The sequence below is a fragment of the Falco biarmicus genome, chromosome 8 (genome assembly GCF_023638135.1).
Source record: "Falco biarmicus isolate bFalBia1 chromosome 8, bFalBia1.pri, whole genome shotgun sequence".
NCBI classification, from domain to species: Eukaryota; Metazoa; Chordata; class Aves; order Falconiformes; family Falconidae; genus Falco; species Falco biarmicus.
Window position 1 is genome coordinate 38,540,116 of NC_079295.1, and position 16,002 is coordinate 38,556,117.

At 36.5% G+C, this 16,002-nt stretch overlaps 1 protein-coding gene across 1 annotated transcript in view; it reads right to left on the minus strand.

Moving 5' to 3' along the window:
• The window catches only part of LRP1B (LDL receptor related protein 1B), a 470,964-nt gene that overhangs the window by 240,569 nt on the left and 214,393 nt on the right, over positions 1-16,002 (minus strand). Inside the window, exons 20-23 of the mRNA XM_056350419.1 lie at positions 14,367-14,567; positions 9,590-9,835; positions 2,057-2,254; positions 265-469 (exon numbers count right to left, since the gene is read on the minus strand). Of these exons, the coding sequence (XP_056206394.1) occupies positions 265-469; positions 2,057-2,254; positions 9,590-9,835; positions 14,367-14,567 (850 nt within the window). The remainder of the gene's footprint in view (positions 1-264; positions 470-2,056; positions 2,255-9,589; positions 9,836-14,366; positions 14,568-16,002) is intronic.

The window sequence follows — 16,002 nt, forward strand, 5'->3', positions numbered from 1 at the left end:
TGAAACAATCACATAGCAAGGGAAGTAATTTTCCAACAAATAGATCTCTGCATCTCCTGACTTACCTTTTCTTAACCCTTTTTATCAGGGAACAACACATTAATAAAGGATTGTATCTCACTGAGAATATACCTTCCAAGAACTATTAAAGATAAGTTAGGAACTATATAACTCATAGCAAAAAAGGAAATCAAACAGTCTCACATTTACACATCTATCTTTACAATACCTCACAACATGAAAAAGTAATCTTTTTATAATTACCCGTATCTGGGATCCAAAGCAATAGCCCTTGGATGTTCCATAGCTCCTGCTATTAATGTTGTTCTCAAACTGCCATCTAGTTTTGCTACTTCAATTTGATCCAAATTGCTGTCTATCCAGTATATGTTTCCTGCAATCCAATCTACAGTAAGACCTTCAGGTGTGGCCAGGCCATGTTGTACTACCACCTCAATGGCACTAACACCTTAAAAAAAGAAAGGGGTGGGGGGAAGGAAAAAAAGGAAAAGTCTTAAAGAATTAATATAGTCTGATATAATGAACATGGACATATAAGTCTATCATATGCTCTTGGAGTGAATTCTTGATTAATCTGATGAATGATAATACTTTGTTCCACCTGACAATTTCCTTTACAAATACGTAAATAAGTACACTTTTGGCAGTACACAAATAAACTTCATTCGACAGTAATAGAGATTTTTAGTATTCTGATGCCTTAGTAAGTAAACTCTCAATAAAGGTCAGAGATCACATGCAGAGTAATATAGGAGACACACATGTGCATTATTACCAGCATATTCTTTTGCAGCACCTGTGAAGGAGATGCTCATGCTTCGTTGCCCACTGACTAGATATATTAGACAAACTCATGCATCTCTATTTCCGTTTTTTCTCAATCAGAAAAAGAGAAAACTGAAAGATTGTAATGGAGACAGAAATGGCAGGGAGAACTCTGTTTGAACTACACATTTTGAACAACTCTACAGTAAATAGCCTTTGTCCCTTTGAATTCACTTGGCACAATTCAGCACAACATCATGCTGTCTACCAACAGCTCGTCCCTACTAAATATTTCCTCTGGAGGGTCTCAAAATTTTTCACACCAAGGGCAACTACAGAAGCACTCTGTTAGCCCTCAGGACTTCCACGAAGGCACAGTGCTTTTTTGCAGGTGCAAGTCAGTTCTTGACAACTGCAAGACTGAGGAGGTAAATTGCTGTATTAAAAAAAAAAATAGTAGAGAAATAATTTGGATTCCGGTATAGTGCGGTTATAACACAGCATGATGACAACAGACTATCTTACAGCTTTCATACAAACCCCAAAACCGCTAATGAAAAGTAGCAAGTCTTTGGCTGTCTTTACATACTTAGCAGTGTAGGATATTTCTTTCCTGGTCTAGATCTGCAGATACAAAAATATCCCAAAATACCACCTACTAAGGAGAAGAAAAAAACTACAGAAAACAAACCCCAAGTGTGTCAGAGAATGTGAACTTCTACAGAAGCAAGTTAAACAGAGGCTCATGCTGGAATGAAAGTGCCTGAAAATACACTTCAACAAAGACCTTGCTGTAGAAACACTTTCGTAAATATAAGATTACATTGAGTTGTAGGCCATAAATATGTTATCAAGGCAAAGAAAAGTCTTTCTGAATGCCATAAAATTATGAAGCAAAATCTTTCATGTAGTGAGAGCAGATAATTTATCAGACATCTAAAAATCTCTTATACTTTTTTTAATAAGGTGAAGGTAAATTACAAAAAAAAAAAAGAAAAAATCAATAGCACACTCAGCAAACCAGGAAGAAATATCAGCCCTTTGCATTTGTCATTTTCATCCCACTATAGCCAATTGAGAAATGAAACTTTTAATAAAGTCTTTTTCTAGCTTTACGTCAAGTACAATCTAGATATACACATTTTTAAAGGCAGAATGACATCATAAATTCTGTTTCTGTGAATGGTAGCTAAGTTACGATTTATCAGGTCTACCATCCTGTAACTGCAGTTGTTCTTACTATTAAGAAATTAAAAGATTAAATTCATACCTCCAGTATCAGAGAGCTTGCCTCTGTATATTTTGTCCTCTACCACATCTGTCCAGTACAGTAAACTCTGACTGAAATGAAAATCAAGTGCTATTGTATTTCTCAAACCAGGAACTAAGAGGCTGTAGTCACGTTTGTGAAGATCAATTTTTCTGATCTCATGTCGAATAGAAAAAATTATGAAAGCCTCAAATGGATCTGGAAGCAGAAGATTATACATGTCAAAAGAGTAATAAAGAAGACACTGATACATATCGATATAAATGACAAGTGGAATAAGAACAACAGAATACTTTATCAGGAGAAACAGATGATTAAAACAATTCGTCTTCTGAGAAGGAGTCTTTCAAATACATTTTCAGTTCCACAGACTTCTCACTCCCTTCCAGCATTATCTTTGATCACAACTACAGATATTAAATGCTAAATTTGGGAATATCAAACTCAACTACTGAACAATATTTTGTAGCCCTACTACAAGGAGTCCATAATTAGAGGTTTTAAAAGTCATGTTATCAAAACAAAAAATCTGTTTTCTCAAAAGTTCCAGAAAAATTAATCCATTAAATTATACAAATTTTCAAATGCCAGTTAGCTGAAAGAACAGCTGAAACAATTTACTAGAATAGATACAATCTTCCTTTCCAACATATATAATGTACCTTGTGTTTTCAATTGAACTGCTTCAAAACAAAAAATCCTCACCTCAAACTATCAAGCATGGAAATGAACATTTTTTGGTTTTGAATTATATATAATTTTATATATATATATATATATGTAATTCAAATTACCATTAAAGTTCTTCTTCCTCTGTTATTCAATTAATTCTAAATTATTTGAGCCCATGAGCTTATATAAAGATTATATATAAGTGTCTGTAAATGCTCTCTGCATAGGTCAACCATACTATAAAATTGATTTTTTATTATAGTTCTTACATAAGTTAGATTACGGAAAGCTTTTTCAAAAAAGCAGCTGTGTTAATAAAACGAACACGAAAGACAAAAACTGGTTTCTGTAAACTGTTGAATCAGCTTGGTATATCCACTTTAATAAGAAAGTTTTTCAAATCAATCCTTCCCTGTCAGAAAGTAGCTTGCTTCCCCCCCCCTCCCCCCCTGTTCTTTCTCCTGGAGGGAAACACAAATGATACTTAGGTTTTGATTTTCCATATGATTAAACCTCCATTTTGTATTAAAAACAGATTATTGGCGCTTTATGGCAATAAGCAATATTGCATTGTTCTTCTAAAGTATTAAAAAAAAAAAAGTTGCACAACTTTTCACCAAATAGATGTTTATATACCTCTTTTCAAAAAGATTAATTTTGCATTCTTCCCTTGATAACCACTGCACATACAGATTAAATTATCTATTATGTTTGAAATTAATCAGGTACCTCAGTAGAGCTATGTTTCTCCTCTTGAAGTACTTGTTCATAATCTGGCTTGGACTTTCCAAATGATCCTCCTATTTGTTAAAGCAATGAATGACTTTCTGTAAAGCCAATTTTTCAAAGCTCTGCAGTAGTTAAATTATTTAATGAAGAACAGGATCACTGACATTAGTAGCTACTTCACAAGTACCAGTTATCTGAACCGGAGAAACACTTTAATAGCACTTCCCAATTTCTGATAAATTGTCAGCTATTATGCAGGAAGGAGACCACAGGCTACTGGCATAGCTTTTTTAGGCAACTCCAATGCATAAGAATGCACATGATGGACATCAGCAGTAGCTTCTTTTATGTTTCTCAGTAATTAACAACATAATGGAAAAAAGGAAACCTAATCAATCTGTGCTATGTTGGATGGGATATTTTTTCATTCAAAGTAGAGGAAGTCTAGCTTAAGCTACACGTAACCTGCGGTGCAAATTATCAAGTACACTGATGAAAACGATTTAAGTTCAATGGGATCTTGACAAATTTAGGGTACAATACTCAAGAATATAAATCAACAACAAGAAATGGTACAAAAAAATGACCATTTTGTTTATTTGGACATTTTGGTTTAAATGAGCACATCATATGCTGCTTTTTCTTCTCCTCATCTTTCTTAACCTTCCCATAACAATGCAAAGATGTAAATTAAGATCCTATGTTACTGTGGCTGGTATACAGTCAAGTCACAGATGTGATACCACATAAAAGAACATCTGACATTGTGACACTGCATTGCAGTGCAAAATCTCTGGAAAGAATCCTGAAAGCAGACAGAAACCAGTTTGACATAGGTTCGTCTATGATAAAGCTACTCATATATAGCCAAATGGATAGCAGTAATTAGTGCCTGGCTGGTGAGCTGCAAGCCAGAGTCCAGCTGCCACTCTGCTTTACATAATGTAGCAATCAATCATTATAGCCTGGATGACTGGAGCCTAGAATTTTACTTGATACTTTCTGACCTCCCCTATTATTGTATATGTAGTAAGTATCACATTTCAAGTATAATAAGCTGCATAAAATTGAGTATATAAGTCATAGGATACCAGATCTCTAAGAAAGAATCTAGAAAATTTCATCAACAATGGCATGACACTAAATAAGGTCAATTCAAGGTTTGTACTTGAAATAAATATGACACAACCCTTCCACTCCCTCCCCCCTAAGCTTTGGTGAAAACAGTCTACAATACTGTACCCTGTTCTGAGCATGGCTCATAACGAATGTGGATCAACTACAGGAATGCAAGAGGAAATCTGCTAGTTTTGTAAAAGGTCTAATGAGCATGTCCTGCAAGGAAAACAAGGAACAGTCTGGAATCACTCAGTCTAAAAACCAATGGACTAAGATGATGAGTGGAAGCACATAAAATTCTCCAAAGACTTAAAAAGCTGATGAATTGAAAATGGGGGGGGGGCGGGGGGGCAGAAATCTTGTTTTCGAAATATAAATAAGTATGCAAAGGATTAAAGGCTTAAACTGGAGCAGGAAGACTCAGACTTGAAAAAAATGCAATCTTAAGGCAAGTGAGACACTGAAACATCTCACTCTTGGGAAACCTGGAGTTCACAACTGAAGGTGTCTTGAATGACTTTGAAAGCAGATAAACAGCAGATAGGCTTTGATCTTCCTTCCAACCTTATCATTCAATGACTCTATAAAATAAGCTATATTATAGTGAATTAGAATTTTCAGACTGAATCAAATCAATTTTATTTAAGGTTCTGCTTCTATCACCCTAGACAACAAAAAATTGATGTTATAATCCCACTTGATTCTTCTTCTGGAAATTGCAAGCATATCCTCTTGATTTTACCAGTTGATTAAGATTCTTTTCATAAAATCTCACCTTACCTCAATTCAGTGTAATGGTTATTTATTCCATTCTTTAAAGCTTTTTTGTTTGTTTTATAAGAAAAGTAATTGAAACAATTTATTAGAGAAAAATCATACATTTCTGAACCTTCTGATTTCATGACTGCACCAAGGTTCTTTTACCATGTAGGTACATGTATAAAACATGACAATTATATGAAAATTGTGTCATATATTAGTAAGAATAGATACAATACATGAAACTACATTAACAGTTGTAAGAACAAGCTGTCAGAAACAATTCTGACAGAAAAAAACTGTCTAAACAACATAATAAAGAAAATTGTATAGAAAGAATGCTTCACCTTTTCCAGCGGTTTTAATTTAAAATTCTTTTTTGGGAAAAATGCTAACTAAAGCTTATTGTTTCATTGAAGCTTACTGTAAGAACAGCAGCACAGCAAGCAACCTACATTGTGCTTTTATGAAATTTGCCTCAAAGGAAAATCATAACTTTGTAAAGAGTTCTGAAAATAAGCTTCATTAAAAGTTTGACATTACTTCAGAGAGGACTGGACTATCCTTCCTTCTTCCCTCCCTCCGCGCCTGCCCCAGCCCCCCCCTCCCTTTTAATACCAAAAGCTATCTGGAAATTTTAACAAAATTGAACCTAAAAGCAGCTAAACCAGATCAAACACAGATCATGCTCTTTTTGCTCTTTTCCAGACATAAATATATATATATATATATAGTGATGGGGTTTCCACAGCTTAGAAAAGGTTGACAGCCATTTTTAAACTAAATCTATACTAAGCTAAGTGTTTCCGAGTTCATCTAACTTTTATTAGACCAAATTCTGAAAGGCTGAATGTAAACATGAAATTTAAATAGCTTTCAAGAAAAGTTTTTTTTTTTTTTTTAATTTAAATACCTTTCAAGAGTTAGGGTGTGGTTTTTTGTATGCTTATTATCATCTAAAAGAATTCAAATGCAGTACATCAGCACAACTTATTTTGAAATGTGTTCCAAGAGAAACTAGAAGAGGAGTAGGAAAATATATAATTTATATTGATTTTTTTATCTGAATAATGGAGCTGTGTAGCATACTCTTAGTTCAATCAATACAAATTTAAACATGGATGAAACATTTAGTCTTTGGGAAGTCAGTAATGTAACAATACACATGCCAGAACAACAAAAAGTAAACTAGATGAAAAACAAGACGTATGGAAAGTGAAATAACTCTGAAGGATAAAAACACATGAACACTTAAAACCCTCAAGAAATGAACAGAACATAAGCTGAAATAAGGGAAAACAGGAAACTGAGAGAATGACATTTGAAGTGAAACTATAAAGAAGTACTCTTATCAAGCAATTTCTTTCTATATACTTATTATTCCATAACTCATTATACCTCTCATTAAAGTATATGTTATTAGAAGTATATTTAGAAGGAAATTCATTGCATTCCTGTGACACACTATTTGATTATATGTCATCCAAAAAAAGTCACATACGTTACTGTAGTTTCAGCATTCACATTCCCATTAGATATCTGAATGCCACTCAAGTAAATATTCTCACTTTTTCAAAATACTCCTCCATACTAACTTTACATGTCATTGCTCTGTGATGTGTTTGACTGTATATAGGAAAGTGCTCTTTTAGACGGGGAAAAAAAAAAAAAAATCTAAGGGCAAGGTAATAATTTTCCTCTGAGTGATTTTTTTTCTCCTGGAAAACAGACTATTAGTTACTGTTCTAATATAATATACAGCTACTCATGGTTCAAGGCATTTTAAATCACTATGGCTATTCTAAAAATTAGTTTATGCCAACTAGTATTATTGAGGTAGTTTGACATTGTGAGGTTTACTATCACAAGATCACTTTGAACTCCACTTTTAACAGGATTATATAAAAGCTTTTTTATTTTATGTTCATTTAATATCTCATGCACAGAGACATAAATGTTAAGGACGTTTTGAGGCTAAGAGATTCACAAATGAGACCAAAATTGTGCTCACTTCACTAAAATGCTATACACACAGTCAACAACTGAAGTATCAGAAAACACTGTCCTTCAGGTATTTACCACACCTTTCAAATGAAATAAACTGAAAGGGGCCAGGTTTATTAGTGACTGCAAAAGCCTATGTCATATTTAGTATGGAATAATTTTGTTGCAGCTTTGATGGCATTAGGATAGTATCTTTATGGTTTTCAAAGAAAGGTAACATTCATCTTTATACCAGCTGACATCGCTAGTCTCAGATCATATATTTAATATTACATTTTTTGAGAAAATATGTAAAAATCAATTTGTAACTTCAGATTCTCACCAACAGCAGTAGACATTAAGCCGAAATATCTCATAGGCCTAAAAACTGAGAAACTGCATTCTCACTTTCTTACATTTCAGCACAAGTAAGCATATTTCACCTAGGGGTTTTCTTCCCCATAGTTTCCAAATACTGGCCATTTCTATTTGTTTTAATTTGAAGTGTGCATCAAGCTTTCCTCCACCAAATTATTAACACAATCTTAAATGCTTTTAATCCTTTCATTTCTGTAAACCAGTACAAATGCACTTATTATGAATGTTTCCAGTAATTAAAAAAAAAAAATATCAGACTGATCAAAAGTCAGTGAGAATAAAACTAGAGCAGTGTCATAAAATAAGAACTTTTAACAGCAATGAAATAAAGCTCAGATATACAGACCCCGCAGTAGTATGCCAGTTAAGCATGATTTGAGTTTACTATCAGCATAGCTCAGGAACATCTGAACAGCATACATTGCTGATCTCATATTGTGGTAGTGACTATTTACATATGATAGCGGCAATTATGGAGACACAAAGAATCAATTTGGAGATCATTCCTGAAATCATAACAGTGATACCAGCCTGATGCATGTAAACCAATTATTAATTAATTAAAAAAATAGCTCAAAAGCAAGACTTTTAATTCATGAGCTTTTCTAAAAGCTCTTTAAGAGAACATTCAAGAAATATAGCTCAATTTTAATTATTCATTGTTTTACAAAGAGAAACATTATTTTTCTTACATCCAACAGATATTTTGTCCAGAAGTAAATTATAGACTTCATTACTGGTGTAACAAAGTTCTAAAGTGTTGTGTAAATTAGCCAAACGTTGTCAAAACAGAAAGAAAAGAATTTGCCTTTTCTGAAATATGGACCATTAAGTTGGCTGCTAACTACAAAATTATTATCTCAGGTGACTACCAATAGGAAACTTGGGCTTTTATTTCTACCTTACTGATCAAGATTTTTTTCAGGTGAATCATCTGATGAAATGCTGAGTATCTGGAAAAAAATTAAGATTACCTTAATCATGATAGCTATTGAATTATGAAATATCCAAATAAGTGATAGACAATTTGAGAGATATCTCTGCTCAGAATTTGTAAGATACTATCAAACAATAAAGATAATAAAGAATAAAAAATTCAAAGAATCCTAAACTGAAATTTTTAAAATCTAGACAGCAAAACCAATTCTATTTTCAGCTCCCTACAGGGGGGAGAAGATACAATGACAGTTTGTGTTGTGCAGATGTGTTTGTATTTTATGCACAAGACTGTACTTGAGAAAGACACCCCTCATAATAGTTTCCAAATCATGCTTCAGTAAATATCAATAGTGGACAATTAGGGGAATGCATTCCCCTCTCCCATTTTGGCTTATGTTGATTTTCTTCTTGATTAGTGAGCTGAACAGGCTTATTGATGTCAAAAAACAAGTACCAGAATGTCGTAGGTGAAAAAATAGCTTAAATTGTGAATGCAAACAGGGAGCAGGTAATTGACTATATGTGTGTGCATGCACGTTCAAAATTAAACTTCTGAATCCTCAAGTAATACTGATCAATCATGATGTCACAGATTGATCCATTTCTTCAAAATACATGGTAAACCTCCCATATTTCACACACACACACACACACACATATATCCCCTGCATATTAAATATGCGTGGAAATCTGTATAGAACTTCAAACAACTTATAAATTATTTTGTCTCAACATTCTCAGAAAGTCTAATAAGCAGTGAATATTGCAACAGCTCTTCATCCTTTATCAAGAATAGGGACATCGTTAATGCATTCCTCATATTGCTATCAGCCCCACATATGGATAATCCAAGCCTATATTTCTTATTAAAAAAAAGGGAAATAACTTATCGGTAAATGAAAATAACAACTATTAACATCTGGCATATTGAAAATGCATTGAACTTCAACTTACCAGTACTAACACAATTTTCTCCATCCTTACTGAGCTTCCAGCCTTCGTAACATGAGCATTTGACAGTATTTTTATGCTGTTCACACACTTGACTACACTTAAGGTGCTTGGTACAGTAATCCATAATCTCACAAGTTTTGTTGTCTATACTAAGACTGAATCCTGAAGGGCAGGAGCACACAATTCTTTCTCCAGGAACCACAGAACATTGATGGCTACATCCACCATTGTTAAGGGAACATTCATCTGAAATAACATGAAAAAAACCCCAACATCAAAGGCTGTGAGAGCTATCAGTTATATTGTATATTCTTAAAGCCACCAGGTCAACTAAAACATAAAAGGCAAACTGTTTTTCACATTTGTTAAACAGTGCTCTAGATTTATTTTTAAAATTCTCTAATTTTAAGTATTCACCATGGCAGCGTACTGCAACTTTTCAAGATCTTAGCATGGCAAATGTACAACCTATGTACATTTTCAGTCTTTGATGCATATTATTTAATTCATTAATAATTAGAGCGTCCATACATGGTCCAAAGACCTTTATAGCTCCATCATCTTTGATAGTGACCAAAAGCTGATGTAGTGAAAAATAAGCATACTTTCCCAAATACTTCCCTTGCCTACAGATGCTTAAGCTTTCAGGGAGAAGGCTTCAAGTGTTAGTCCTATGTATCTGTATCAAAGCAACTTCTTTAAGAAACATGTACAAATAAGAAGTACAAATCAGGTTTTGTCCAATAAGAGCTACTAGACAATACTACTGCTGCGTTCTTTGTGTCAGTGGTCTTACATTATATTCTGCAGGTAATGTGATTTGCAAAGCTTGCTAAATGAATTCAAGGTGATTTGTGAACCTCTAAAGCATCTGAATTAAAAGCATGATAAATTGTGTCTGTGAGAAATTCTGTGACCTCTGGAGCAAAAAAGCACAGAACTGCTCCTTACCTCGTAGTACTACCGATATCCAGGGAATCAATGACAAAGCCAGACTGGTCCATTGTTGCCCTGGAACGCCGGCTTAACTTTTTTTTTTTTTTTGTGTCTGTTCGTGTCTTTTAGTTATTTTGTTTGGTTCTATCAACTCTCTGAAAGTTTTGCTCACTTCTGATAAGATGTATAAAACACAAGTTTTCTACTATTGCAGAAGGATGAACTGAAGAATAATTACTTCCTTCCCAATTAAAACAAAATTAGAGTCCTTCTTGTAACAGTCCTTTATCCAGATTTCAAGTCTGTTATTTTGTGGCTTTTCTTTAATCATGGCAAAAAAAGAATCAAGCTCTACAATCCATCATGCAAACGTGTTGCCCAACAACCCATATTTGTCCTTCAGTTAATGCACAGGTACGTTTGAAAACTAAAAAAAATAACAACTGCTGAAATACCTGCTGACTGATAACACACTGTCTAAAAGTTGCAATAACCGTTAAAAACCAAGCTTCACTCTATATAATAGTAGCCAACAGGATACAGGTGTCATAATGGGCTACTACTTGTAGGAAGATAATTGTCCAAACAGACACAGTACAGAAATAATATAAGCTAACTTATGTTATAATTTCTTTCACCTGGAGTCTAGAGAGCACAGGATTCATAAGCAGCTCTCAGAAGATTTAGGTCTACAACATAATCTTACCATATTCCAGAAGAACACTGAATTTAAGATCCTCTTACAGTACAGTGTGCAGACCAGCAGAGATTAAAAATCTCTCTGCAATATTCTGCAGCAGCTGTTGCCCAGCCAGTGAAATCTACCTTCTATGCTAAGCAACTGCACTAGCCCAGTGCAGGATCTCCTAATAAAGATAGATCCTAGAGGATGAAAATGCTTGTAAACATCTCCAAATGCTTTGTAACAGGATGCTGGAGATTGTAAAACATTTTATGCAAGGTCAGTGAGGGGAAGGCAAGTTGTTGATACACTACAAAAGAATTATATTATTGTCTAAATTTTTCCTACAAATCATGTTTCACTTCTGTCCTGGTTTCAGCTGAGATGGAATTAATTATCTTCTTAGGAGCTAGTACAGTGCTGTGTTTTGGCTTTGATGTAAGCCTTTTCAGTTCCTCAGGCCTTGCTAGCAAAAAGGCTGGAGACGCACAAGGAATTAGGGGGGACAAAGCCAGGGCAGCTGCCCCTAAACAGCCAAAGGGGTATTCCATACCATGGGAGATCACGCCTCGTATATATACCTGGGGGAGCTGGCTGGGGCAGGCAGATCATTGCTTGGGGACTGGCTGGGTATCGGTGGAGGGCGGTGAGCAATTGCATTGTGCACCACGTGTTCCTTTCTTCCTTTCCCTCTGGATGTTATTCTTTGCCCTCCCCTTTTCATTATAACTGTTACTGTCAACATTGTTGTTATTGTTCTTTCATTTTTATTCTATTTCAACTATTACATTTTTCTTATCTCAATCCTCAAGTTTTAAGTTCCTTTACAACTCTCCTCCCCATCACTCTGGGTGAGAGGGCAGTGAGCGAGTGGCTGCGTGGTACTTAATTACCAGCTGGGGTTAAACCACGACAACTTCTTATTCCTTAAACTATCAATATAGTACAATACTATTGCTATAGTATTGTAAGTTCTTTTGAAATGTAGTCATTTTAGCTTTACAGATATTTTATAATAATTCAATTAGGTTATCTCTTATACTTCTGTCAGATTTAGAAAATCATTTTCATATTTTTACTGAACACAGTTTTGCTGAGATAACCCACGTTGTCTGATAGGCCATGAAATCTTTTCAACACTACCAAACACTGACACATCACTCCCCCAGTCATCCCAATGCACTTTTTCATGAACTCTTGACACAGCATTCTATCAACTCACTGGCATCACGGAGAGGTGGTGGGACAGCTCCTGTGACTGAAGTGTTGGAATGGAAGGATCCAGGGTCTTTAGGAAGGACAGGCCATGGAGATGAGGAAGGGTGTCACCCTCTATGTCAGTGACCAGCTGGAGTGCACAGAGCTCCACCTGGGGATGGACGAGGAGCCAACCGAGAACTTATGGGTCAGGATTCAGGAGAGCAGGAAGAGGTGAGATTATAATGAGGGTCTACTACAGGCTACCCAGCCAAGAAGATTAGGTCCTCTATAGGCAGATAGGAGAAGCCTCACATCACAAGCCCTGGTCCTCATGGTGGATTTCAACCACACAGATATCTGTTGGACGGGATAACACTGCAGCGCAGAAGCAATCCAGGAGGTTCTCAGAATGCATTGATGGTAGCTCCTCCAAGTAACAGAGAAGCCAACAGGGAGAGGGGCTATGCTGGACCTTGTTCTCACCAAAAGAGAGCCTGGTGGGGAATGAAAAGCTCAAGGGCAGCCTTGGCCACAGTGACCATGAAATGATGGAATTCAAGAGCCATAGGGCAGCGAGGAGGGTGCACAGAAGGTCACTATCCTGGACTTCAGGAGAGCAGGCTTTGGCTTCCAAGGATCTGCTTGGTAGAGCACCATGGCATAGAGCCCTGGAGGGGGCCCAAGAAACTGGTTAATAGTCAAGGATCACCTCCTCCAAACTCCAGAGCAATGCATGCCAACAAATGGCTTGATGTCCAAGTGGAGACTAGTGACAACTGGCATTCCTCAGGGGTCAGTATTGGGACGGGCGTTGTTCAGGATCTTTTTTGGTGATGTGGACACTGGGATGGAGTGCACCCTCAACAAGTTTGCTGATGACAGCAAGCTGTGTGGTGTGGTCAACATGCTGGAGGAAGGGATGCCATCCACAGGGATCTTGACAGGCTTGAGAGGTGGGCCTGTGGGAACCTCATGAAGTTCAACAAGGCCAAGTGAAAGGTCCTGCATATGGGTCAGGGCAATCCCAAGCAGAAATGCCGGCTGGGTGGGAAGATGGACTGAGAGCAGCCCTGAGGAGAAGGACCCGGGGGGTTGTCAGTGAATAAGAAGCTCAGTATGACCCAGCAACATGCATTTTCAGCCCAGAAAGCCAACTGTACCCTGGGCTGGATAGAAGTGAGGCCAGCAGGGTGAGGGAGGTGATCCTCCCTCTCTTCTCCTGTGAGACCCTACGTGGAATACTGCATTCAGCTCTGGCGCCCCCAACATAAGAAAGACATGGACCTTCCGGAGTGAGTCCAGAGGAGGCCATAAAATACCTAAAGGGGCCTACAAGAAAGCTGGAGAGGGACTTTATACAAGGGCATGTTGCGATAGGACAAGGAAGAATGGTTCTAAAGAGGAAAAAGTTAGATTTATATTAGACATAAGGGAAGAAATTCTTTATTGGGAAGGTGGTGAAGCAACGGAACAGGTTGCCCAGATAATCCGTGGATGCCCCATCCCTGCAAGTTCTCAAGGCCAGGCTGGGAAGAGGCTTTGAGCAACCTGGGCTGGGGGGGGTCCCTGCCCATGGCAGGGGGTTGGAACTAGATGGTCTTTAAGGTCCCTTAAAACCCGACCGTTCTATGACATGAACTCATGTTTTTGTAGTTGGACAGAACTGCAAGTTAGCTTAAATCCTTTCATGTATACCAAAGACATATTAAATTGTTTATCTCGAGGGGTATGTAAGAAGGTTAGTAAATGAAATACTTATCTAAGGAACTATGTTTTCCCCTATCTGAAGTAAACTAATATTTTAAGCACAAACCCAGTATATTTTACATTAAATAAAAATCCTCACATAGGCTATTGTGATAAAATTTCAGTAAGATTAACCTGACAACTGTCTTTTAACAAAAAAGTATTGCTGCAGACAATATACAAAATGATCAGGAAAATGTGTCTAAAAAGTACCACAAAGATCGCCTTCATCAGATCCATCAGGACAATCTCTTCTCCCATTGCAGAGCTTCTCAGGCTGTAGGCAGATGGAGGTATCATTAGCACAAGGGTATTTTGGTGGTCCACACATATAGCCCTCGCAATTATCCTCATCAGACTGATCCTCACAATCAATATCGCCATCACATAGCCACGCTTTGCTAATGCATCTCCCTTGGAGAAAAGAGACAATAAACAGGAAATCAGACTGGAAGCAAACTTTAGAAAAAACCTTCAGTAACATTACACAGATACATTTTTCTTATTATGTTTCTCTATTAATAGTACCTTCCGCTTACGTGAGCAGAAAGATACCAACTTGTACTCTGAAGTATCATCCACATCAATGCTGACAGTCTAATTTTCCAAACAACATCAATCCTAATCATTTTGATGCTAAACAGAAGTGCATACATGCAGCATACAGCCTCATAATATGTTCAATATACCAAATTACACTAAGATGTTTAAATTTATTTTTTTTTTTAATTCTGCTTTTCTTCATCTCTCTTAACCTTTACCTTCTACTCCAACAGCCTTCCACAGGAGCAATGTTTCAATGTATGACTTTCTATTAGCATGCATTTGAGAAAAAAAAAAATAATCTTTCTAGGAATTATACACAATACCTTCCCAGATTGTCAGATGAATGATCATCTTTTAGACAAGTAACTACAACAGATCAAATTCCTTACTTAACTTCAGTTTTATCAAACCAGCACTCAGATAATTTCCTTCACTCCTCAAAAGGAGGCAAAAAATTTTCCACTTTTGTGCTGACCATTACTGTTTAGAGACACAAGACAGTCTCCTGATTGAGAAAGGGGCTTTGGTCTTTAGGAAGCATACTGGCATTAAGTTAGAATCACCCAAGCCAGGTGTTTTAATAGGTGAAAAATAACCAGGATTGTGAATGCTACCACTTACAAGTATGTGTGTTTGTGTTCCTGTCCCAAACTTTTTTCCAATTCTCAAGCACAAAGTTATTAGTTGCTAGCTACAACCAGTAGGGGTTAGTTGAAAATTTTGGCAACACCTAGACTGAACAGAAGCGGCATGTACTTTGTTCTCCAATTAACAAAGAAATAACAGGAAGAATCATTGGCTAGGACTGTGCTTCTGCCTATAAACTACTTTGGTAAAGAAAATCAGGCTGGGATGGGAAAAAAGAAGATACTAGAAATGTCTGAATCCATTGACAGCAATGCTGGTGGACTCCCAGGGACTGACTGGTGATGCCTGAGACTACTAACTGCAAACTGTTGTACAGCACAAACTGACACGACTTACTGCCCACCCTTCCTAGTTTAGCAGTGATCTTCCCAGCAGGAAACTGAGATCGATTACAACTTTGTGGGGGAGGCAAGCGAGTGAGTGTGTGAAATAATCAACCAGGGTAAAACTCTAATACTGCTGGTTCTTTAATACACCTCAGTGTCAAACCTGCAACAACCTGTCTTTTATTCTGCACCAACTATGACATGTTTCAATATAAAATCACCTCAAAAGAGATTCTGTACTGTTGTTCACACAGAGTAACAACTGTTCCTAACTGTAACTCCACTGTTTGTCATAATACAATAGCAGATTTCAATTTCCTTTAAAAGAA